Source organism: Berghia stephanieae, chromosome 11 (genome assembly GCF_034508935.2).
Source record: "Berghia stephanieae isolate SIO BIC M18660-M18661 chromosome 11, UCSD_Bste_1.3, whole genome shotgun sequence".
Taxonomy (NCBI): Eukaryota; Metazoa; Mollusca; class Gastropoda; order Nudibranchia; family Aeolidiidae; genus Berghia; species Berghia stephanieae.
The window spans coordinates 6222124-6249623 of record NC_088370.1 but is presented as its reverse complement, the minus strand read 5'-3'; the positions used below and the strand labels follow the sequence as shown (position 1 = coordinate 6249623).

At 38.8% G+C, this 27500-nt stretch overlaps 3 protein-coding genes across 3 annotated transcripts; 1 reads left to right on the top strand and 2 right to left on the bottom strand.

Moving 5' to 3' along the window:
- Positions 1-194: 194 nt before the first annotated feature.
- On the top strand, positions 195-8779 carry LOC144956838 (tubulin alpha-3 chain). Its single transcript, XM_078887598.1, has 8 exons — positions 195-504; positions 3733-3955; positions 4517-4818; positions 5530-5729; positions 6390-6501; positions 7003-7218; positions 7851-8014; positions 8400-8779. The coding sequence occupies exons 1-8, from the start codon at positions 502-504 to the stop codon at positions 8533-8535; spliced, it is 1356 nt and encodes a 451-aa protein (XP_078743724.1). The 5' UTR covers positions 195-501; the 3' UTR covers positions 8536-8779.
- Positions 8780-14714: 5935 nt separating this feature from the next.
- LOC144957307 (tubulin alpha-1D chain-like) lies at positions 14715-23262 on the bottom strand. The gene is made up of 8 exons (XM_078888442.1): positions 23065-23262; positions 22072-22294; positions 20805-20997; positions 19454-19762; positions 18266-18377; positions 17467-17682; positions 16521-16684; positions 14715-14969 (listed from the first exon to the last, which is right to left on the bottom strand). Exons 1-8 carry the CDS (start codon positions 23065-23067, stop codon positions 14834-14836), a joined length of 1356 nt encoding a protein of 451 aa, XP_078744568.1. The 5' UTR covers positions 23068-23262; the 3' UTR covers positions 14715-14833.
- A 1538-nt stretch (positions 23263-24800) lies between these two features.
- Positions 24801-26265, bottom strand: LOC144957061 (uncharacterized). Its single transcript, XM_078888024.1, has 2 exons — positions 25970-26265; positions 24801-25326 (listed from the first exon to the last, which is right to left on the bottom strand). The coding sequence occupies exons 1-2, from the start codon at positions 26160-26162 to the stop codon at positions 25121-25123; spliced, it is 399 nt and encodes a 132-aa protein (XP_078744150.1). The 5' UTR covers positions 26163-26265; the 3' UTR covers positions 24801-25120.
- Between the last annotated feature and the right edge of the window lie 1235 nt (positions 26266-27500).

Below are 27500 nucleotides of genomic sequence, written 5' to 3'. Positions count from 1 at the left end.
CGAATGGCAATGTTGTGAGTTTCTTAGCCAAGCACACAGCATCTATTAACGTTCAACGTTACACATTGTTTTGTGTGTTGGTGAGTATTTTACCTAAATGCATAGCAACATCGTATCGCACCGAATCGCCTTAAATTGGCAACCTGTTCTATAATTTTGCTAGCAAAGAGGGTGGTGGATTTGGGTGCACCTATAACAATAACAAGCAGACACAACACAAACACACACACACACACACACACACACACACACACACACAGATACAGAAAAATGGTGGAGTTTTATCAACACCCCAGCGACGATGACGAGGCAGGACGACGAGGGCGTCCCTAGCAACGGCATACCCTGTGTGGCTATTTAATGGCTGGTCTCCAAGGACTTGAATCACTGCTGCACCTCTTCGAACGACCCGTTAACGTCGTAAAAGAGATTCGCACATTTTGTGTATAGTTAATAAATTATTTTATTCCTCTTGTCCGATCAATAAACTCTTCATCCAAAATGGTAAGTGACTTGAAGATTCGATTTTAAAAATTAAATATAATATGTTCTTATTTGAAGGTATGATAACTAAAATTTTTATGGTCCGACGTGCACTTGTTTGTAGATCTGATAACCCAATTCTTTATGGGGCTCATTGTTGTAATGGAAATATCTGAAAGTGACGCAAAATATTGTCCATTACAACAGTGTTACATTAGGCCCATAAGCGGGTTGGTTCGGATGTCAGTCCTGCATATATGTACACGTCGTTATGGTCTCATTGTTGTAATGGAACAATGTTAATACTTGCGTCCGGTGATCAGACCTGCATATATATTCACATTGGCATAGTCATTTATTTATTTTTTAATGAATCGTAGAAAACTATATTTTTATCGTAAACTGTTTACTGGCTTTTAAAAAAGAAACGTTATAAATGAATTTTTAAAATGAGCTTTTACATAGTGTAATATCCACTAAACGTGCTCAAGGCGCTTTACAAGGGGTCCCTGTCCAATAGCAATGTAGGACGAGACTTGGCACCTGTTGGGCGATATTACATTTTTTTCCCCGACAGATACAACGCTATAAACGACAGGATTTTCATTTTACACCTGAGTACTATAAGAAAATATGAGTAAAGAGACTTTTTCTGGGATTCAACTATGCGCCGCTCGCTCAGAGCTGGACTCGAACCCAGTACCTCCCGATCCGAAGGCGAGTGTCATACAGTAACACCACATAGCCGCCCGCACCTTGCTGAGTGACACACATTTCGTTCTTGATAGACCAGACCGGTTGGAGCTGGAGATAAAGATAAAAGAATTGATTATGACCTGATAGATATCGGGATGAACAAACTTGCACATATTTGCAGGTCTGGTGACCCAGCGCAATGATTGGCCTCATGAATTAACATTGTTGTAGTGGAGATTATCTCGCGTTGGGCTCATTGTATTTCCATTTCAACATTTCAATGAAGCTATAACAATTTCGGTTATAAGACCTGCGAATAGGTACACAATTGGTTTGAAAGTATTTCCATTATTACAACAATGAGCCCATAAAGACTTGTACTTATTTGCAGGTGGGGGCATTGTGGCTCAGCGGTACGGTCTTTGCTTCGTACCCGAACGGTATCGAGTTCGATCACCCTCCGCTGCGTTACATGGCCTTAAGCAAGTCACCTCGCCCTAGCTCAATTTGCGTAGCTGCACTGCGGCTGACGCCTTGGTTATTCCAGTCTTCCCTTGGAATAGACCATAGAGACAAATTTCCCCATTTTTTCCATTTCCACACTTTCCATTTGGGATGAATAAAGGGATTGTTTTTTAGGTCTGATAAAAAAAATTGTTATTGATGCTATGCATTTAGATTTTATAAAAACTCACATCATCCGCCAGCTGGATATAACATACCAATTCACAAAACTATGTGTAACCTTAAACGTTTATAGTTTATATGATTACCATTTAGTGAGAACTAACTACTCATAAAAATGGCTGGTTAAAAACAAAATAACAAAGAATTGGGTGACGCCAATTTTGTTCTATCTATAGTCTTATTGTTGATGAATTATCCATATTCCTTAATGGAATGCCAAGGCGACGGTATCTTATGATGTCGTGACGGCCAACAGCAACACTTAACATGTAGGACGGGACATGACGCTTGTGAGGCGATATTATATTTTTTTTTCGGACAAAGATAACGCTGTTAACAGCCAGTTACTCATTTTACACCTGAGTACGGTGAGAGAATATGAGTAAAGAGTCTTTTCCAAGGACTCAAATATGCTCCGATGGAAGCTTGAACCCAGAACTTCCGATCCGAAAGCGAGTTTCATACTACTAGACCACATAGCCGCTATAGTCTTGTTGATGTAATGGAAATACTTTCAACTGAGCTCTCGGGACGTGTAGTTATGTTAACAATCCTACCGTAATCTATCAAATTATAATATTATATCTTTAACTTTACACAATAAATCCATGATAAGACTTCAATACTTCACTTCACTCCACGTCGTGACGTTGCTAAGGACGCCATTGTCGCTAAGGTGTTGATAACATCTGTAGGATGTAGGATCTGTAGGATCTACTCACTTTATATTTTTTATCTCCTGTAGGATATTACCATATCAAATTATCGTATCATTAATGAAAGGCTGACATTATTAATAGGATTCAATAGACTGATTTCACGTCCGCCCAACAATGAGCAGCTTGGTTCTATACAAAGAAAATCGTTACTTTTTTATTCATGCTGGCTCTAACTTTTTCACATTTCATGTGATCAGAACGTATAAAAGTCAAAACATGATCAGATTTATAACGTTTTTCTCCTCTGGATACACTTTTAGGCTAGTCGGAGAAGTATTTCTTAAGGACGTCCGCCATTGTTCCGATAGTTTAGAACCAGTTACTAAGTTACTATGCGCCATTACGAGTGAAGTGACGTCACGACTGTTGAAGCCTATTAACGTGTCAGTAATGAAAGGCTGACGTGATTAATTACCGAAATGCCTTTGATAAAAACTTCAAAAGGATGAATTAAAATCAATGCATCGTACAAAAATAAAAAATTGCATTTCAAAGTAATGACCAAAAATAAATGTATCATCTTCGAAAACGAACCCAAAAAAAACCCCCAATAAACCAAGAAACGCTGAACGTTTCGGGTTCAAAACCCTTCTTCAGTCAATAACGAATGCAATAAAAAAAAACATTAAAACATCGCTTAAAATCCAAACAAACGGTAGAGATATATTATTTGGTATGGCTATAATAGGCTAGTGAAAGAATCTTGAAATGTTAAAGCATAATGCAAGAGAAAAAAATAAACATCCTAAAAATAAAAACCTTCTCGATGGGGATCAAACCTCAGAACTTCTGATTACCGGTCACTCGTCCTACCATTATACCACAAAGTTTACCCAATAGTTGGGACGGCTTAATAAATAAATAAAAATAATGAAAAATTCCCTTTATTCATCCCAAAGGGGAAATTTGTCTTTAGGGTCTATTCCAAGGGAAGACTGGGAATAACCCAGGCGTCAGCCGCAGTGCAGCGCCGCAAATTGAGCTCGAGCGAGATGACTTGCTTAAGGTCACACAGAGCAGCGGCGGGTGATCGAACTCGGTACCTTTTGGATACGAAGCATAGACTATACTCCTGAGCCACGCTGTCCCATAATTTTATAATACAATCGTTACTAATCCATTACAAAATATTCTAAAATTTTCTCAGCGTGAGTGTATCTCTATCCACGTTGGCCAAGCCGGAGTCCAGATTGGAAATGCATGCTGGGAACTTTACTGTCTGGAGCACGGAATCCAGCCTGATGGTCAGATGCCCTCTGACAAAACCATTGGTGGTGGTGATGACTCCTTCAACACATTCTTTAGCGAGACCGGTGCTGGAAAACACGTCCCCAGGGCTGTCTTCATTGACTTGGAACCAACAGTCGTAGGTAATTGCCCAGAAATCCTTTTTAATCAGTTAACGCTCTTCTCTGATTTAAACATGTACATCTTTAAAATTTTGACCCGAAAACTCCCTCCTCCTTCAAATATCGATCGATTTAAATTTGACCCACATCTTGGCAAAGGTGGTCCCGATAGCTCAGTTGGTAGAGTACTCGCTTCACACACAAAGGGACCGAGATCGATCTCGGGTGCAGGATTACCGAAATTGAGAGGCCTGAAGTTCGAGCCCCAGTCGAGGAAGCCAGATTTTTTTCTTGTATTCTCTTTCTTGTCTTCTCTGGTACTGTTTGATACACACTTCTTCGGATCTTTTACAAAGATTATAAGAGACACAGAAAAGCAACAAGTACATTCTATACATAATATGGTTCAGCAAAATGAGCTCTACATGACAATGTCAAGTTTTTAGAACTATAACAAAATATTTTCGTTCAATTTTATGATGCACAGAATGATAAAATTGTTGGTTGTATCGTAACGAATGTCACGATTTTCCAATTGTTGGTCAGGAGAGGGTTGAAAAAATCAATTTCCATTACTTTCAGATGAGGTCCGAACCGGCACCTACCGTCAACTGTTCCACCCCGAGCAGCTCATCACAGGCAAAGAGGACGCCGCCAACAACTACGCCAGAGGTCACTATACCATCGGCAAGGAGATTGTTGATCTCGTCCTCGACCGCCTGAGGAAACTGGCTGACCAGTGCACCGGTCTGCAGGGATTCCTGATCTTCCACTCCTTCGGTGGAGGCACTGGGTCTGGATTTGCCTCTCTGCTCATGGAGCGTCTGTCTGTAGACTACGGAAAGAAGTCCAAGTTGGAATTTGCCATCTATCCAGCTCCTCAGGTAATTTTATTTTGAATGAATATGGCTTTGCTGTTTCTATGGACGATTGCCGTGAATGTGTGTGTGTGTTACTTCGAGTGTGTCAGTCTGTTTCTAGTATCCAGTTAGTCATTTGTTTCCATAAATCTCTGTCCAATGCAAGTGTTCTTAGCTTTTGAATGTCTTAATGTGTGTTAAGGTGCTGAGGCAGTTGGATGTTTCCATGTATTGTTGAAATCAGTTCTTCGGTTGTTGTTTCTAAATATATTTGATATTTTTTTAGATCTTGATTCAATGTTGTTGGAATTGAAGTTGGTTTTCGCCCTCTGTATTTGTCCTTGTTTGAAGTAATAAACCAATTTAATATATCTAATAAACCAAAAATGATTATAACAACTTTTAAAAAAGAACAAATTACCAAGCACGGAACGTTTAGAGCTAAAACCCTTCTTCAGCCAACATGAAAAACAATAAAAATATAAATATATTATTTTAAAAACCAAACAGACGGAATGTATGAAACGAAAATATGGTTTCATATTAACTGATGAGGGAATAAGTGAAGCATTTTAATCGCATTGAGCACGGTAAATCCGTGGATATTCTCTCTATAAATGTTAGTATTTTTTTATTTAAATTATTCTATACGATATTTGCCACGATCGTTCTAATGACGTCAATTTGAGTAATCGATACACCAGAGTAATCGTAATCGCGTTATATTCCTTGCAGATCTCCACCGCCGTGGTAGAGCCATACAACTCTATCCTTACCACCCATACCACCCTGGAACATTCAGACTGTGCTTTCATGGTGGACAATGAGGCCATCTACGACATCTGCAGACGTAACCTTGACATTGAAAGACCCACCTACACCAATCTCAACCGTCTGATTGGTCAAATTGTCTCCTCCATCACCGCCTCTCTCAGGTTAGTAAATTATAATATAGGCCAAAATAAACAATTCCATAGAGTTCTTGACAATTCTTCCCTCTTAACAACGCATAGTAATTGCAGAGCTGCTCACTACTACGAACTTAAAATTCCTAATGGGAATTCTAAATTGACTAGACACTCATTGGAGTCACCAATGTCATTAGATGATGCCCAACCAGCGAATTGGATCTTTATGTTACTCGATTAGATATATACATGTTTGTCCTTCGCTTTTTGTTGTGCAATAGTATACACTCTTATCTTAACGTAATATAATAATTTCAATGCAATAACACCCTTTATTGATAATCTAATTTAAACATAATGAACATACGCAAAGGCCACATATTCGTTCCACAATTTATATATTTTTATAATGTATATATTCAGTTTTATTGCTTTATATTGATTTTGCATTGCATGCTATACAGTTGTTTATTTCTTTTGAAAATGTTAAATTAAGACTGATTTTTTAGGACAGCTTTTTCCTTGTATTTTTCTTTCTTGCTTTGTCTGACACTTTTTATACACACTTCTTCAGTTCTTTATCTTGTTTTTTTTTCACATTATTTACTTATCAATTTTTCTATTTATCAACACTTCCAAAGAGATTTGAACCAGTTTTTTGACATCACACATTATATTTGTTGCCAGATTTGACGGTGCCCTGAATGTGGATCTGACCGAGTTCCAGACCAACCTGGTACCATACCCACGTATTCATTTCCCTCTGGCAACCTATGCACCTGTCATCTCTGCTGAAAAGGTAACTACTCGTTCATTAAAATACCCCCCCCCCCACCCCTTTTCCTACCTCAAGTATTTGTCTTGTATTGATATTCATTTCACACACTCCATAATAAGCCCTCTTATCATTCGTCGATACTTGCGAATCCTATTTATCATGCGATTTGAAGTGACAATAGTAATTTTTCTTTAAAGACCCGAAGAAGTGTGTATGACACAGTACCAGACAAAGCAATACAAAATCCATCACAAAAATATCAGCCTGCCTCCACTGCGGATCGAACCTCAGATTTTATGATTACAAAGCAAACGTGCTACCACATAGGTCATTTACTTCTTCCATTCTAGGCCTACCTAAAAAGTAGACAAAGTTTACTTTAGTTTAAATACTGACCAGTATCAAATACAAATTTCATTAACCCTTTCCACTCTAGGCCTACCTAAAAAGTAGACAAAGTTCACTTTAGTTAAAATACTGACCAGTATCAAATACAAATTTCATTTACCCCTTCCACTTCAGGCCTACCATGAACAGTTGTCAGTTGCTGAGATCACCAACGCCTGTTTTGAACCCGCCAATCAAATGGTCAAGTGTGATCCACGTCACGGCAAGTACATGGCCTGTTGTATGTTGTACCGTGGAGATGTCGTCCCCAAAGATGTCAACGCTGCCATTGCCACCATCAAGACCAAGAGAACCATCCAGTTTGTGGACTGGTGTCCTACTGGGTTCAAGGTAAGGAAATAGTAATGAGACAGATGTGAATTGAATTATCAGTCTCTTGGGTCTTCCTGCCCAGAGTTTGTCCTTTATTTTGTAGACTGGTTCAATGTAAGGAAATAGTAATGAGACAGAGATGGGACTCGAAACTATCAGTCTCTTGAGTCTTCCTGCCCAAAGTCTGTCCTTTATTTTGTAGACTGGTGTCCTACTTGGTTCAAGGTATGCCAGAAAAATCAATTTCTAGTGGTGAGACAGACATGGAACTCCAACTCTCAGTCTGCCTAGAGTATGTTATTCTAATTCTTTTTCAAACAGACCAGAAGACGCATCCAGCTAGTAAAGGGTGTCCCATTGGGTTCAGGGTAGACTTCTTCTTCTTCTTCTTCTTCTTCTTCTTCTTCTTCTTCTTCTTCTTCTTCTTCTTCTTCTTCTTCTTCTTCTTCTTCTTCTTCTTCTTCAACATCGATGACATAACACAATTTTTTTTTTAAATATTGGGAAAACTTTTATTGCTTTAGAGTTTTCCGTAAAAATTAACAGGGACAATTGTCATTCAATTTAAATGTAGATCATAACTAGAAGCAGATTTTTCACATACTTACAGTATAAAATCTATTTTTTTTATGTCATGTTTTATCCTTCAGGTGGGCATCAACTACCAGCCCCCCACTGTTGTGCCAGGAGGAGATCTGGCCAAGGTCCAGCGTGCTGTCTGCATGTTGAGTAACACAACAGCCATTGCCGAGGCCTGGGCTAGACTTGACCACAAGTTTGACCTCATGTACGCCAAGAGGGCCTTTGTCCACTGGTAAGTTTTAGGCATAGTTGAGTCATTAAAAAAGGCTCTTTACCTACATTTTCTCACAGTACTCATGTGTGAAATAGTTAACATCGTTGTCCCTGTCCGAAAAAATAATTGTTAATTTTTCGCCCAACAGGGGACATGTCTTGTCTTACATATTGAGTGTCCCAGTTTTGAGAAATTTTGCCAAGATGAGGGTCGGTTTAATCGATCAATATTTGAAGATTTGAAGGACGAGTTTTCTGGCCAAAATTTTAAATACGTATTGTTCTGTTTTGTTTTTTGTTTTTTTTTAATTTCAGAGTAGATACACCAGATAATATAGTAGATAATATTGTCATTATAAATAAATCTTATCCATATTATTTGATATTTATTTCCTCTTCACCAGGTACGTGGGAGAAGGTATGGAGGAGGGAGAATTCTCCGAGGCCCGTGAGGATCTAGCTGCCCTTGAGAAGGATTATGAAGAGGTTGGAGTCGACTCCGTGGAGGGTGAAGAGGAAGGGGAAGAGGAGGAATATTAGAAGAGGAATTAATTGTAGCCAATAAGAAATGAAGAGTTATTTGAAGAAAAAGAATGCTCTGTGATAGATATTTGTTTTTTGAAAATAGAATATAATGAATGGTGCTATATTTTTATTTGAAAAAGCTTGAGATCTTTCAAAATTATCGAATAAGATAAATAGTGTTTTTTTTATATTTGTGTTTGGCAAAACATGTTGATAAGATCGTAAAACAAATAAAGAAAGTATTATATTTTGATAGAAACGTTTGTGTTTTTTGTGATTTTTTTGTGTTCTTCAATCTCAACTTTGTATGATGACCGGGCGACGTGTATTTATTTGCAGGTCTGATAACCGACATTTTTATGGTCTCATTGTTATAATGGAAATACTCCCAAACCAACGTGTAATTAGTTGCAGGTCTGATAATCCAATTCATTATGGGCTCATTGTTGTAATAGAATATCTCAAAAAATGATGCAAATTACTGTCCATTGCAACAATGTGTTGTAAACTAGGCCTATTATTGTGTTCGGATATCAGAATTTCTTATATATACACGTCGTCCCAGACCAACGTGTTCTTATTTGCAGGTCTAATAACTCAAATTTTTTATTGGAAATACTCTCAAACTAACACAAAACAGTATCCACTACAACAGTACTAAATCAAGCCCATAATTGCGTTCGGTTATCAGACCTGCTTAATACGTGCACGTCGGTCGGGAGTGAAATTCACGCCAGATATTGAGTGTATTCACCTTTGCTTACCAAGAACTACGATATAAACCAGCACTAGGAACCAGTTAACTGTCGTACTCTGGAAAGAAACATATTTTAAAATTTTGGCCAGAAAATTCGGCATTCAAATAATATGGATCGATTAAAATGACCCTCATCCAACATGGGACTTCAGAAAAGTGTGGAGCAGGCACTTGTATCAATAATGATGAGAAAAATAGGGTATGGAGAAGTGTCAGGTGAAAACAGAGAATAAAAAGTCACGGGGTCAGTGCCAAATTTAGGATCCAATTGAAACGACACCCTCCGCCTGGTCGGAAGAAAGAGAGAAGACAGCGAGCGGCCGCACAGCCGACTGAGCTATCCAGCCACACAAAAATATGGCTTTCAAACTTAGTACCAATCATGCGCCCGCCCTCTACTCTCGACTACTGTTGAGACTACAACGAGGCTGGCTAACAAACCCCGCGAACTCTTTTCGCAAAGTCCCAGATTTGAGAGGTTTTTATTTTTTTTTTTTTTTTTTTTTGCCAAGATGAGGGTTATTTAAATCGATCGATATTTGAAGGACTTTTCTGTATTTAAAAATTTGGTCAGAAAAGTCCTCCTTCACATATCGATCGATGTAAATGACCCTCAGCAGAGTACAGCAGTTAATTGAGTTATATCTTATTCAGCAAAATATTTGAAGATGAACATTTTTTATAACTATCATAACGTCATAACGATGGATTATCTGAACAAAATTCTACATGGCGTGACCGTGTTGCTCTTGGGATTTGCTACATGTGTCTTTGTATGTCTATGTGGTCTGGTGGTATGAAGATCGGAAGGTCCTGGGTTCGAGTCCCGAGCGGCGCATAGCTGAGACCTTGGAAAAGGCTCATTACTCACATTCTCCCACCGTTTTCAGGTGTAAAATGAGTACCTGGCCGTTAACAGGGTTGTCTCTGTCCGGGAAAGATTGTAATGTCTCCTAACAGGCATAATGTCTCGTCCTACATGTTAAGTGTTGCTGCTGGTTGGGATCTCTCGTAAATTACTTTGGGCACGTTTAGTGCATATTGATCTATATAAAAGCTCAAGTTGTTGTTGTTGTTGTTGTTGTTGTTGTTTTTGGAGTGTTTTGTTGTTGTTTTTTTAAGTGGATGCGACACATTTAGGCCATTCCGGCGCCAGTCAAAAGGAAGAAAATGGGAAAGTTTAAAATAAAATTCCAGATTTACAATTAAAACCACCAGAGAAAAAGTAATACAAAGTTGAATGGCTCAAATAGGGAACAGTTGAAGATTCAAAGAGAATTCTAGCAGTGTACTTAATTTGTGATCACCAAAAAGTCTCATCCAGACACACTGACAGGATCCCACTAAGAGGAATACACTCAACACTCAAATGTTTACCAACCTAGAATATCCGGGAATATCCCATTTTTTCCTCTTTACTGACGCTGATATGACCTTATTGTGTTGCAAGCGCCGTAAAACCATTAACAACAAACAAAACATTTCTTAATCTGTACAATAAAAGGCATTGTTGGAACGTTAAAAAAAGGACGTGATGAAATATAATTGAGTCATTACATATTTCCAATCTAACTCTTATCTCTAAAAGTTTTGGGGGAAAAAGTTGTCTTATCTAGATTATCACAACATAAATTTATCATCCCATGGGATTCCCAGTCAGCTTAGAAAGCCCACCACGGTACTGAAACTGCTGTTGTGAAAGCATATTATTTGGTCCATTTGAATCGTAAAGATAGTATGCGCTTGGCTATGAAGCTCACAACATTGTCATCCGGAAGTATAACGGACCAACACTCAAAAACTATGTGTAACCTTAAACGTTTATAGTCAGGTTAATACAGTTTAGTGAGAATTACTCATGAACGTGGATGGCAAAAAAAAAAACAATAACAACGACCAGAGTGACGTCAACTTCATTCTATTTACAGATAGTATGCAGATGACGTCACTCAGGCCTTTGTTATTGTTTTTGCCATCCGCGTTTGTGAGTTGTTCTCACTATACTGTATTAACCAGACTATAAAAGTTCATGGTTACACAGAGTTTGTGTGTTGGTCCGTTATACTTCCGGATGGCAATGTTGTGAACTCCTTGGCCAAGCGCATTCTATCTATAGCTGATAGGAAAGTTTGTCCCGTTAACTATAGATGGAATGCGCTTGGCCAAGGAGTTCACAACATTGCCATCCGGAAGTATAACGGACCAACACACAAACTCTGTGTAACCATGAACTTTTATAGTCTGGTTAATACAGTTAAGTGAGAACAACTCACAAACGCGGATGGCAAAAACAATAACAAAGGTCTGAGTAACGTCATCTGCATACTATCTATAGGGAATGAGATTAGCGGAAGAGTAGCTTCCCTTGATTGGACATCACCTTACAGAGAGAACGTCAACATGGTTTTGCGCATGCGTCTCTCTCGTCCTCGATTTCGGTGAGGTGTCTCCGGAAGCGAGGTTTAGAGACGTATGCGCACAACCAACATGACGTTCTCTCTTTAATAACGTTTCCGCCGGTGACGTCCAATCAAGGGACGCTACTCTTCCGCTAATCTCATTCCCTATAGTCAAAGTGATACTAAGCTGCTAGAAGCTGTGGACTGTAGAAAATAATAAACAAAAATGAAAATAGCAGCTTTAAAAAAATATGCCAAATACGGAACGTTTCGGGTTCACCCTTCTTCAGCTAGCAACACCAACAACAAAAACCGATAGCTCAATAGGTAGAGCACTCATTTCACATACAAGGGATCGAGATCAATCCGGGTGAGGGCAAGATTTTTTTGGAATGTTTGGATTGGGTAGTTGCGTCTCTTAGATCAGGAAAAAGTACTTTGCGATAGATTAGCATCCTATCCAGGGGGTAGCAAGCAATTGCTATTTTAGGTTACATGTTAGAAACCGGGATAAACCCCGGCTCCTTGGGCCGAATGGCTCTGAATAACTACTTTTTTTAGAGGCGGGGTGGGGGGGGGGGTAGGCCATCTCTTAATCGACCGATAATTAATCATATTTTCTTATCTTAATCAATTTTTAATGAATTTTTCATCTGTATTGCTGGTTCCGATAGCTCAGTTGGTATAGCGGCTATGTGGTCTTGTCGTATGACGTTCGCTTTCGGTCCTGGGTTCGAGTTTCGCTCGGCGCATAGTTGAGTCCTTGGAAAAGGCTCTTTACTCACATTCTCTTATCGTACTCGGGTGTAAAGTGAGAACATGGCCATGAACAGCGTTGTATCTGTTGAAAATAATTGTAAAATCGCCTAACAGGCGTCATTCTTGCTCTACATGTTACCTGTTGCTGTTGGTTAGGGACCCTTTGTAAAGCGCCTTGAGCATGTTTAGTGGATATTGCGTTATATAAAAGCTCAAGTTTAGAGCACTCGCTTCTCCTGCAAAGAGACCGATCTCGTATATCGTGTGAAGCCATAATTTCTTCCCCCCCCCCCCCCCCCTCTCTCCCCTCTCCTATATACCCAGCAGTGTTTGCGCAGCTGGGTCACTTACGTCTGGCAGAAAGTATTTTTCTATAGACTAGCGTCCTATACAAATGGTAACAAGCATTTGCTATTGTCCGTTTCACGTTTCAGAAACTGAGATAAACCCCTGCTACATGGGCATACGTGAGCTTTTTTTTATACAGCGCAATATCCCCTAAATGTGCTTAAAGCGCTTTACAAATGGTCCCTGACCAGCAGCAACACGTAATATATAGATTGAGACATGACGCCTGTTAGGCGATATAACAATTTTTTCCGACAGAGACAACGTTGTTAACGGCCAGGTAGATACTAAAACAACCCAGGACCTTCCGATCCGAAAGCGAGTATCATACCACAAGACCACAAAGCCGACTGACTGAAGGACTGGTACTTTCTTTTCTCTCCTCTGTATTGTCTGTTATGTGCGGCTATGTGGTAATACATGTGGCTATGTGGTCTAGTGGTATGACACTCGCTTTAACACCGGAAGTCATGAGTTCGAGCCTCGCTCGGCGCATAGTTGCCATTGGAAAAGGCTCTTTTTGTCACTTTTTCTCACAGTACTCAGGTGTAAAATGAGTATCTGGACGTTAACAGCGTTGTCTCTGTAGAAAAAAAAATGTAATATCGCCTTACAGGCGTCATGTCCCGTCCTACATGTTAAGTGTTGCTGTTGTCCAGGGACCCATTGTAAAGCGCTTTGAGACGTTTAGTGGATATTGCGCTATATAAATGCTCTCGTTTTTTTTCTGTTTTTTTTTTTTTTTTTATCGATCGTGGTCTATTTCGGAAGCGGATCGACAACTATCCTTTTTCGGACACATAGTAAGGAAAGATAAGAATGAATACCTGGCAAGTTGTGGAAAAATACCTGGTAAACGCGCCCGGGGGAGACAAAGAAAAACACTCATAGACCAACTGAAGGGATTCACCAACCTAACAATCCAAGAGCTGTTTGAAAAAGCAAGAGACAGGGAGGAATGGAGAGAGATAATTCATGCAGTATCCGAAGCCTTGACCAGGCATGGAACCTAGAAGAAGAAGAAGAATTTCGGAAGCATTGCAGCAACGGCTTACAGGCTAAATATCTCATCCATCGTCTTATAACATGAGCATAGCCTTTCTATAGCGCAACATTCACTAAACATACACAAAGCGCTTGACAAGGGTCCCTAGCGAAAATAGCAACAAATATCACTGTGGGACTCGAACCTAGGACCTTCCGTCCGAAAGCGAGTGTTGTAACACATGTTAATTGTTCTTGTTGTTGTTGCTGACTTGGGACACTTCGTAAAGCTCTTTGTACAAACTTAGTAGTCGTTGTACTTTATAACAGCCCCATTTTTTTTTTTTTTTGGTGTAATTTTGTCAGTCGAGTGAATACTGAATACGCTGCAGATACAACTGAACTAAAGGGAAACAACCATTAATTAAATGATAACATACTAAGTAATGTCTTGATTATTGCCCTTGAATTGTTCATTGAGGAGTCGACCACTTCAACGGCTATGTGTGGTCTTGTGGTATGACACTTGCTTTCGGATCGGAAGGTCCTGGGTTCGAGCCTCGCTCGGTGCATGGTTGAGTCCTTGGAAAAGGCTCTTCACTCATATTCTCTCACCGTGCTCAGGTGTAAAATGAGTATCTGGCCGTTAACAACGTTGTCTTTGTCCGAAAAAGTGTAATATCGCCTGATGCCCTACATGTTAAGTGTTGGTGTTGGTCAAGGACCCCTTGTAAAGCACTTTGAACACGTATAGTGGATATTGCGGTATATAAAAGCTCAAGTTTTTAAAAAACAAAAGTTCATATTTTAAAACTAGGAACCACGATGGCCGCCGTTGCTGGGCGACATGACATCCAATTACTCATAATCGCGAAGGGCAAAAAAACAATAACAAAGACACGAGTGACGTCAACTTCATTCTATCAAAAACAACTCAAAAGCCAAAATATAATTCACTATTTTTGTATTTATTCTCAAAAAAGACTTGGTTTTGATAATAAGAGGTCAAAGGTGACAGGTTCAGAAGGGTCAGTCAGACAGACCCTTGGTTGTAAACTCTAATTATCTAGTATTCCTCATCCTGCTCCTCCTCTCCCTCTTCAGTGGAGTCAACTCCGACCTCTTCATAATCCTTCTCAAGGGCAGCCAAATCCTCACGGGCCTCGGAGAATTCTCCCTCCTCCATACCTTCTCCCACGTACCTGGTGTAAGAAGAAAATAATGAAATTAATTATAATAGGGTCCTCTACTTCTCCTCCTACTCAGCCACCTCTCTCTACTCCTCATCCTCCAACACCTCTACCTCCTCCGCCTCTCCTTACTCCTACTCTTCCTATTCTGTCTCCATCTTCGTCTCTTCCTACTCCATTCCTTTTTCCTCCCCTCCCCCCCCCCTCTCCCTCTCTCTCTCTCTCTCTCTCTCTCTTTCTCTCGCTCTCTCTCTCTCTCTCTCTCTCTCTCTTTCTCTCGCTCTCTCTCTCTCTCTTTCTTTCTTTCTTTCTTTCTCTCTTTCCTTTCTCCTCCTCCTCTTCTTCCTACACCTGTAATTCATCCTCCGCCTCTCTTTACTTTTCCTCCTTGTCTTCCTACTCCTCCTCCTCCTCCTCCTCCTCCAACACGTCACAAAAGAAGACGACAGTCACCACACGAAAGTGAAAAGGGAGTTGAGAGAAAGAAACAAATTCCATTGGCTGAGCTATTGATTACAACTCACAACTCACTTTTCACCGTGATCTTCGTCTTTTTTATGACGATTTATTGGGGGGGGGGGGGGTTAGTATCAGGCCATGAGTTTACGACGGCTACAGGTATTCACATAATTAACCAGTAGATTTTTGACCAATCAAAACTTAAAATTTGTGACACACCCTCACACGTGCTCGGACAAACATTTGGTTGTTTATAAACAGTAACGTGAATGAAATCGCCCTCTCTCTGATCATTGTTATTGTTTTTATACCGTCAAATGGGTGACTAGTTATCACACAATTTTCTCGATCAGATTTTAAACGGTTACATTTATAGATAGAATGCGCTTGGCCAAGGAGTTCACAACATTGCCATCCGGAAGTATAACGGACCAACACACAAACTCTGTGTAACCATGAACGTTTATAGTCGGGTTAATACAGTTTAGTGAGAACAACTCACAAACGCGGATGGCAAAAACAATAACAAAGGCCTGAGTGACGTCATCTGCATACTATCTATACATAGTGTTCTGTGTTAGTTCTATTGACCAAGCGGTTAAACAGTGGGTATTTTATTTAGACACACACCATCGAAAGTAAAACCTGTGTAGTTTGCTGTGTCTACCAATCACTACCAATGTTTACATTATGACGATTGTCCGAGAGGCGTGGTTATCTACCTGTTAATAGACACATAGATCGATAGCCACGTCTCTCGGACTGTCGTCATAATGTAAACAATGACAGTGGTTGGTAAACATAGCAACTACACAGGTTTTACTATCGATGGTATGTGTTTCTACCGCTTGGTCAAAAGAACCAACACAGAAATCTATGTGTAAACTTTAACGTTTATAATATGATCGAGAAATTGTATAAAAACTAGTCAACCATTTGGCGACATGAAAACAATAACAATGATCAGAGAAAGGTCGATTTCATTCATTTTGTTGTTCACAAACAACCAACTATGTTTGTCCGAGCACGTGCGAAGGTGTGTCACAAATTCCATGATTTGATTGATCAAATATCTACCGGTTAATTGCTATCAAATAAACTTACCAGTGGACAAAGGCCCTCTTGGCGTACATGAGGTCAAACTTGTGGTCAAGTCTAGCCCAGGCCTCGGCGATGGCTGTTGTGTTACTCAACATGCAGACAGCACGCTGGACCTTGGCCAGATCTCCTCCTGGTACAACAGTGGGGGGCTGGTAGTTGATACCCACCTGGAGGATAGAGATATAAACGTATGGAATGAATCAAATTGACCTCACTCGGCTTTTTCTTATTAGCAAGTTAACGATTATGTTGTCAACCTAATAATAATGATAATGATAATAATAATAATAATAAAATAATAATAATAATAATAATAATAATAATAATAATAATAATAATAATAATAATAATAATAATAATAATAATATAATAATAATAATAATAAATAATAATATAATAATAATAATAATCATAATAATAATAATAATAATAATAATAATATAATAATATATAATAATAATAATAATAATAATAATAATAATAATATAATAATAATAATAATAATAATAATAATAATAATATACTTTATTCATCCAAAAAATTGAAATTCCTTGGTGAAGTCGAGATTTCTTTTTTGTACGACCTCCGAAAATGATTTCGAACACCTGAGATCCATCGCAGCTGACCGTCATCAGTGGAAAGAACTCACTCAGCAAATCAGAGAAGCTGAGCTGCCAAAGCGTCCCAGTCCGAAAATTAATAGGAGGCGGTCGACAATTAGTCAAGTCTTACCTTTAACCCAGTAGGACACCAGTCTACAAAATAAAGGACAGACTTTGGGTAGGAAGACTTAAACTGATAGTTTTGAGTCCTGTGTCTGTTTCATTTCTATTTCCTTACCTTAAACCCAATAGAAGATCAGTCAACATAACAAAGGACAGACTCTAGGCAGGAAGACATAGACACTGATAGTTCGAGTCCTGTGTCTGCCTTGTTGCTATTTCCTTACCTTGAACCCAGTAGGACACCAGTCTACGAACTGGATAGTTCTCTTGGTCTTGATGGTGGCAATAGCGGCGTTGACATCTTTGGGGACGACATCTCCTCTGAACAAGAGACAACAAGCCATGTACTTGCCGTGACGTGGATCACACTTGACCATTTGATTGGCCGGCTCGAAGCAAGCGTTGGTCACTTCAGCAACGGACAACTGCTCGTGGTAGGCCTGGAGTAATGGATTGAAGCGAAAAAGAAAATATATTGATATTGTAAACTCTACTTAAAAACGAAAATCAAAGGAAAAAAAGAAGAAATACCCGCTAAGTGTGCTCAATACGCAAATAAGGTGTCCCAAGCCAACAGCAACGGTGATCATGTACGCTACCGTATACGTATTCAAACATATGGCCAGGAAACTCGTCCTTCAAATATCAATCTATATTAAAAATGACCCTCAACTTGGTAAAAACTTTCAAACCTGAGACTTTGCGAAACGTTCAGGAAAGTCAAATTTAAAAATTAAGGAGCAGGCACCAGTGACTAAGTGTGTATGAAAGGTGCCAGACAAAGCAAGAAAGAAATATACAAAAAACAAAAAAAAACTTCCCAAAAAACCAGTCGACCTCGACTGGGGATCCAATCACAGGCCTTCTGATTAGCGGTCAGACGGTCTACCATTACGTATGACGTCAAATTTCTTCCATATATAGACACCGGTCTTAAACTCCGGCTCTATGGAACTAATGACTTTGAAGAGCTACTTTGAATCAGACAAAAACTAACCCCGATACTGTCTATCAGATAATTACCTTTTCAGCAGAGATGACGGGTGCATAGGTTGCCAGAGGGAAATGAATACGTGGGTATGGTACCAGATTGGTCTGGAACTCGGTCAGATCTACATTCAGGGCACCATCAAATCTGAAAATATGGACGTATTCATGGATTTCTTTTTTTATCATAATATTCCAAATCATTCCCATCGTGTTCAGGAAAGTTGAATGAGAGAGAAAAGGGAGAGGGAGAGAGAAAGAGAGAGAGAAAGGAAGACATGGAGAGAGAAAGTGAGAGAGAGAGAGAGAGGGAGAGAAAGAAAGAGGTGGTGGAGAGAAAGAGAGAGAGAGAGAGAGAGAGAGAGAGAGAGAGAGGGAGAGAGAGAGAGAGGGAGAGAGAAGGGGGGGGGGGCGGCGGAGATTGAGAAAGAGAAAGAGAGAGAGAGAGAGAAGTTGTGCCATCTCATAATTCAATATGTAACCTAATCATTATAAGTCCTCCGAAGGACTGGTTACATACACACTTCCAAGGAGCTTGGAATTGGAAGAGTAGATGGTACAACGTTACGACTTCTCTGCACGACAGTATATACAAATATGTTGTAAGAAGATGATCAAAATGATGTAGCTCAAATAAGGAAAGTGATGAACAAAGAGTGCATCCTTCTCTAGGGCATGCCACTCTGATGATTTGTAAGTATAAATAATATTTTTAACAATGGACTTAACGAATGATGACTAATTAATCTGTAATTAAAGTCAACCAGCTAATAACAAAGGGGAGCAACTCTGTCCTAGAGTAGCTCAATGTATTGATAGTATGCGCTTGGCTAAGAAGCTCACAACATTGTCATCCGGAAGTATAACGGACCAACACACTAAAACTATGTGTAACCATGAACGTATGTAGTCAACTTCATACTATCTGTAAGTCAATAACAGTCAGTACTCTTTATTCTTCGTGCTGTCGTGAACATTTTTCAAACATCATGCGATCAGAATATGTAAAAGTCAAAACATGAACAGATTTATGATTTTCTCCTTTTTGATACAATTTTATGCTCGTCGGAGAAGTACTTCATATGGGCAATGTTGGAAATATTAGCGTCCGCCATTGTTCCCGATAGTTTAGAACTAGTTACTATGCGTTGCTACGGGGGAAGTGACGTCACGACTGCTGAACCCTATTACACTGTCGTGTTTATTTAGCCAATATTTACTAACCTGAGAGAGGCGGTGATGGAGGAGACAATTTGACCAATCAGACGGTTGAGATTGGTGTAGGTGGGTCTTTCAATGTCAAGGTTACGTCTGCAGATGTCGTAGATGGCCTCATTGTCCACCATAAAAGCACAGTCTGAATGTTCTAGGGTGGTGTGGGTGGTCAGGATAGAGTTGTATGGCTCTACCACGGCTGTGGACACCTGGGGGGCTGGGTAGATGGCAAACTCCAGCTTTGACTTCTTGCCGTAATCCACGGAGAGACGCTCCAGAAGAAGGGAGGTAAATCCTGACCCAGTGCCGCCACCAAAACTGGAAATAGAATGTTTATTAATATTTAATATATCTAAGGTAGTAGTTCTAGATAAAACACGGAGAGATAGGAGAGAGAGAGAGAGAGAGAGAGAGAGAGGGGGGGGGGAGGGAGAGAGATAGATACGCGTATATAAAGAGGGAGAGAAATGAGGGAAAAAGAGAAAGAGGAATTGAAAATTACTGGCAAATCTATACTTTACACATAACATAGATAGATAATAACAAAATATATGAGTGCCTTTCATAAAAGCCTTTATTTCCTCGAAATATATTGCAGGCTTTCCATTAGTATGATGAGATAATCCCATGGTTTCGTGTTGTGTTTAAAAATGAAGAAGCAGTTTTTTGTTTTTACATCGGCCAATATCGAGTGCATTGCCATTTGTGAACATTGTTGAAGTGTGCAAATGTATTTGCCCGTGGAACACCACGAATCTATATAGACCAGTACATTGGTTTTTGTATACTTTGTTGAAGTGTGCAAATTTATTTGCCTGTAGAACACAAAGAATCTATGTAGCTCAGTACATTGGTCTTTGTGAACATTGTTGAATTGTACAAATTTATTTGCCTGCGGAACACCAAGAATATCTGTAGACCAGTACATTGGTTTTTGTAGACAGTGTTGAAGGGTACAAGTTTATTTGCCTGTGGAACACCAAAAATCTCTGTAGACTTGAGCTTTTTCAGCTTTTTTTAGATAGCGCAATATCCACTAAACATGCTCAAAGCGCTTTATAAAGGGTTCCTGGCTAACGTAACATGCAGAACGAATCATGACGTCTGTTGGGCGATAATACACTTTTTTTCCGACAGATTCAACGATGTTAGCGGCCAGGTACTCATTTTACACCTGAGTACGATGAGAGAATGTGAGTAAAGAGCCGTTTCCAAGGACTCATATATGCGCCGAGCGAAGCTCGAACCCAGGACCTTCCGATCCGAAAGCGAGTGTCATACCACAAGACCACATCATAGCTGCACACAGACCAGTACATTGGTTTTTGTGGACATTGTTGAAAGGTACAAATATATTCACCTGTGGAACACCAAGAATCCTTGAAGACCGGTGCACTGGTCAGCAAGTTTCCGGATTCGGTCAAGGCATAGGTCAATGAGTTCCTTGCCAACAGTGTAATGACCTCTGGCGTAGTTGTTAGCGGCGTCCTCTTTGCCTGTGATGAGCTGCTCGGGGTGGAACAGTTGACGGTAGGTGCCGGTTCGGACCTCATCTGAAAGAATCGATAAATATGGATAAAAACCTGGAGTTTTGTATAGAGCAATATCCACTAAACGTGCCCAAAGCGCTTTACTAACGAACAACAACGCTTAACTTGTAGGGCGATACATGACGCCCGTTTTAAAATATTTTTTTAATTGAGCTTTATACAGCACAATATCCACTAAATGTGCTCAAAGCGCATTACAAGGGGTCCCAGGTCAACAGCAACATTTAACATATAGGACGGGACATGACGCCTATTAGGCGATATTACAATTTTTCGGATAAAGACAACGCTGTTAACGACCAGGTACTCATTTTACACCTGAGTATGAGAGAATGTGAGTAAAGAGCCTTTTCCAAGGACTCAATTATGCCCCGAGCGCTAGGCTCGAACCCAGGACCTTCCGATCCGAAAGTGAGTGTCATACCACTAGACCACATAGCTGCACATGTTAGGCGATATTACATTTTTTTCCGACAGAGACAACGCTGTTAACGGTCAGGCACCCAGTTTACACCTGAGTACGGTGAGCAAATGTGGGAAAAGAACCTTTTCAAAGGACTCAACTATGGGTAGTTCAGAGCATAGAGAATACAGGACTGTCTGTGGTTCAGAGTGGGACTCTAACCGTAGCCATCGTTAACTTATAGCCTGACACGGACCAAAAACTGACGTCTTTGGCTACAAAAGAAAACAAATCTTGACCATTCTCGCACTTTTACGTCCCGTAATCCTACGAATCTGCCTATAGATCCTGTCCCTAAAATAGTATACCACATTATGATTCAATATGGATTTTGTTCATTATTTGTCCTTCGAAAGATTGGTTACATACACATTACCAAGGAATTTGGAACCGAAATAGTAGAATTAGAAAGTGTGACGTCACGACTTCTCTGCCTTATTTAATTTAAATGCTCAAAATGTTCCCTTAACTACGGCTGTTGGTTCCAAGTCAATATAAGACAGCCCTGGTTTGGTTACATACAGATTTCCAAGGAATTTGGAACCGAAAGAGTGTGACGTACGACACAAAATCTCTGCCCTATTAAATTTTAAACGCTCAACATGTTCCCTTACCTACGACTGTTGGTTCCAAGTCAATGAAGACAGCCCTGGGGACGTGTTTTCCAGCACCGGTCTCGCTAAAGAACGTGTTGAAGGAGTCGTCACCACCACCGATGGTTTTGTCAGAGGGCATCTGACCATCAGGCTGGATTCCGTGCTCCAGACAGTAAAGTTCCCAGCATGCATTTCCAATCTGGACTCCGGCTTGGCCAACGTGGACAGAGATACACTCACGCTGTGGAAGAGGAGAAGACATCGTGTCATATAAATTTAGTCCTCCGGAATTAATAGAGAGAACGAAATTGACGTCACTCAGCTCTTTGTTATTGTTTTTAGCCAGCCATATTTATGAATATTTCTCACTAAATTAATTCTATCAATCAGACTATAAGCGTTCAAGATTACGCATAGTTTTGTATGTTAAAACGGTATATACCCCCACCCACCCACAACTATTTTTTTTTACATAAGGGTAGATTTATTAAATTCTAAATTTAAGGAAAATCGTGTAATTAAAAAAAAATGAAGTTTTATCCCCCCCCCCCCCCCCCCCCCCCCCCCGGGCGGCTTGCACCTATTTGCAGGGTTTAATAGGCACAATAATAACCACAACAAAGCTGAGATTATTCAAAATGCTCCAAATTCACATCGGCAATTTTACCCCTTGATGCAAAGTTACCCCAATTGACGGCAGTCGACGTGTATCAATCTGCAGGTCTGATTACCCAAATGGTTATGGGCTCATTGTTGTAATGGAAATACTCTCAAACTAACGCAAAAATAATATTGTCCAGCTCAAAAATGTTAAATCAAGCCCCATAATTCCGTTCGGCTATCAGACCTGTATAATAATATTAATAATAATAATAATAATAATAATAATAATAATAATAATAATAATAATAATAATAATAATAATAATAATAATAATAATAATAATAATAATAATAGATGCATATCGGCTACAGTAATAGCTTGTTATTTAATTTATCACAATTCACTCACCATGATCACAGTTAGAAATGGTTATAAATCCCACAGAATTAAGATTAAATAAAGAGATGAAGGATTTAGATTTATCCTTTGTGTTGTTTTTTTTCCTATTTTTTGTTTGTTTTTTTACGATCCGTCTCTCGCAACAACCTGATGGGTTGACACCGAGAAGAAGAATTGAATAAACTTGAATGACTCATTCTTTCCCACACGCGAGTTTATATAGACCGTCACCAAAAAAAAAAAGCTCTCCTCGCTCGCTCTCTCTCTCTCTCTTTCTCATTTTCCCGCCAACGGGGCGGGGCGAATCCCTTGCACGCAGCACATGGAATTATGTTCTCACTGGGGTGAGGTCAATGCTATCTATACACATGCCGACTCGTCGGAATCTGGCGTGAAAACTAGAAGGCCCACGCGTCCCGCTGATAGCACTTAACTCTCTCTCTCTCTCTCTCCTCTCTCTCTCTCTCTCTCTCCTCTCTCTCTCTCTCTCTCTCCCTCTCTCTCTCTCCCTCTCTCTCTCTCTCCTCTCTCTCTCTCTCTCTCTCTCTCTCTCTCTCCTCTCTCTCAAACTTCTACATTTAATGAAAATCAAAGGTTAAACACATATAATAAGATTTGCAAGCAAAAAGTGCAATTGAAGTTTATTTTATAAAAATATATGATAATAATTTTTGAATGGAAGTGATAGTACTAGCAATGATGATGATGATGATGATAATAATAATAATAATAATAATAATAATAATAATAATAATAATAATAATAATAATAATAATAATAATAATAATAATAATAATAATAATAATAATAGTTTTTTTACAGAGTGGAGAGAGAGAGAGAGAGAGAGAGAGAGAGAGAGAGAGAGAGAGAGAGAGAGAGAGAGAGAGAGATGGACTCGTGGGTTGGTAGGTAATGGAGATATGATGAAGATGAAGATGATATTAGTGGTGATGGCAATAAATATGATGCTGATAGATAATGACAATGGTAAAGAAGGTGAACGTAATAAAGACGATGCTGATAGATAATGACAATAATGATGAAGGTGAAAATAATGGTGATATTAATGCTTGTGATGACAATAATGATCACACTGATATATAGTGACATAGACTACGAATGAAGATGATGATAATGATAATAATGATGCTAATAATTTAAATAGGATGGTGGTGGTAGTGGTGGTAAATAAAAATGGAGATGTTGATGATCGCAAAGACGATTATGCTGGTAGTGATGGAAAATGATGATGATGATGATGATGATGATGATGATGATGATGATGATGATGATGATGATGATGATGATGATGATGATGATGAAGAAGAAGAAGGTGAAGATGATGATGATATTGATGGTGGTGAGGGCAATAAAGATGATATTGATATATTAATGACAATGATGAAAAAAGTGAAGGTGATTTCGGTGATTGCTGATGCTAATATATATTGACAATAATGATTCTGATAGATAATGACAAAGATGATGATAATGATAATGATGATGATGGTGGTGGTGGTGGGGGAGGTAGTGGTGGTGAATGAAGATGAATATAATGATGGTTGCAAAGACGGTGATGCTGGTAGGTGGTGGGACTGATGATGATAATGATGATGAGGATGAGGATGATAAATTGATATCCACAAAGAAATAGAGATGATATAACAAGTACTGTGACCTCAGTTTGTTCATCTTCCTTTATCCGACTACTTCTTCGAATTGAAAATTGAAAATCTCTTCATAAATATATTGGACAGGCATAGAATAGCCTTTACAGGAACACACACGTCGATTGCAAATGTCTCTGCAAAATTGCCAAGAATTACGGCTAATCTTGCCCTACATATTTTTGATTTATTGTTAACAAAGAAACAATATGAAAGGAGTGAAAATTCTAAAAACAACTCACACGGTGAAGATAAACCATCCCTGTCCCTAGAATTAAAATACTCTGTTAACTCAGAGTTTGGCACAACACACGCTCTGCTTCGTAGTTCCTGCTGTTGGAAAAATTTAGAATAGATGGTGAAATCTGCTACATTTTTGGTTTGTCGTGTAATTTTTCCTAGGGTGGACTTAGAAGGGAGATAAAGGTGACCACGTAAAGAAAAAAATATAGCACTCTTGACCTCTTGTACCACGAAAAAGCAAGAATTAAATCATCTGGACAGTAAATCCGTTGATTTTTCTGAGCATTCAGGAGCTGAATCTGGCGTTCTATAAATTTCTGGATAGCCTTAGACTTCTCTATTGAGGATTCATTTTCTTCATCTGCAATGAAAAAAAAAAGTAGAAGATAATGAAATAGACGATACGTGATTGGAAAAAATGAATTTTATTTTTAAAATGCATTTCAAAATTTTAATTTCGTGAATCTATAACGTATCAAAAACAACAGCAACACAACAAGGGTAATAGTTCTTCTTATCATCATCATCATCATCATCATCATCATCATCATCATCATCATCATCATCATCATCATCATCATCATCGTTATCATCAACATCATTATTATTATTATTATTATTATTATTATTATTATTATTATTATTATTATTATTATTATTATTATTATTATATTATTATTATCATCATCATCGTCCTCGTCGTCCTCCTCCTCCTCCAACTCCTCCTCCCCCTTCTTCTTCTTCTTCTTCTTCTTATTATTATTATTATTATTATTATTATTATTATTATTATTATTATTATTATTATTATTATTATTATTATTATTATTATTATTATTATTATTATTATTATTAATTATTATTATTATTATTATTATTATTATTATTATTATTATTATTATTATTATTATTATTATTATTATTATTATTATTATTATTATGGTCACGTTGATAATAAAACTGACGCTAACGCATTTTAAAATTAAAATAGTAGGTTAACTCACCTTCTAGTTGGGAGTCCAGTGTGTAGAATCGAAGTATTTCTGTAAGTTCACTCCAACGCTTTAAGGTTCCATCTGAGAAAGTCTGGTGTTGGCTTTGTTTAATTCCAAAGAAACCCTCATATTGAATTAACCTGATGCTGTGATCATCGTTCACCTCTTTAACTGTAAAGTAGATACTAAATGAGTGGACCATACCGATCCTAGCACGACTGTGAAGACTAAACTCAGAATCTGAAGAAAGTCCAACAACACCATGAGAGGAAATCTCTTGATCAAAACAATCTTTAAAGGTCTTTCCCAACTCATTTTCTGTATTTTCAAATAAATCTTTCTTTTAAAAAATTGATAACTCATCATTATCCTGACGCCTGTTTCTAAATTCACTTGTCGAATTTAATGTCTGACGAGATGGTGCTGTTTTTTGGCCATTTATTTGGAGGAATAACAGGTGAAGGATACCTCGATTTCCGTCTCATAGGAGCATTATGATGCCAATGATTGGCACAGATACCCATATAGTCTGTAACATCACTTGAATCGATTTTATTTGGCAGTGCATTAATCCATATTTGTCTCTCAATTGGATCCGAAGAAAATTTATATACAGTTGTCTTTTCGCCATGTCTATAATTTGAAGTGCAATCAAAACCGAACATTTTCGAGGCATTTTCGGTTATTATTAATAAAAAATGATAAAATTGTTTATTATTTGCTTAAAATGCATTGCCGAATCCATTGTACAGGGAAAATGAGCAATAAACAACGGCAATTCACAACTACAACAAAACTTAATGGTCACTCCATGAAAATGAACAACAGAATAACGGCGATTCACAACTACAAGTGGTCAATATGTACAAGCAAGACTGAATTCTTAAAAGTGTCACATATGGCACTACGTGACCTAGGTGATGCTAAGTGTGTATGTGTGTGTGGTGTGTGTGTGTGTGTGCGTGTGCGTTTTAGTCTTAAAACCCTAGATTGCTTTGGTATGCGTGCGAGCGTGTTTGAGTAATGTAATTAATGCCATATCATGCAGCTAACCGAGGTAACTCAACTCTCGCCCCTTCCCTCAGTTCAAAAAAACCATGGGCCTTCCAGATTTTTTTGGCCACGGTCGCTCGAACTGCACGTCTCTAGAGTGCTATGGGTGAGGTTGATTGATGATGAAACGTACACGGCATTGCATAAATGGGAATCGATATAACGGGAATTGATGGTTCCTTCGTGACGGGACCTCTTGTTGCTATGCCTGTCAAGCTATTGACACGGATGCCTTATAGTATGAGTCTTGAGTTATTCAATCAACATACAGTGTATACACTTTTAAAAATGAAGTCAGTCATCGTATATTGTATTAAAACTAATCGTAAAAACATTTTGGTGGTTTTATCCTTGACTCTATATTATTTAAAATAAACTATATTTTGCCCCTGAAATCAACCGATGACCGCGATCCGAAGACCCATAGCCACATAAAGTACTTGCCTGTTACCCGTTTTAAACAACCCACAGATCCTCAGCATCACTC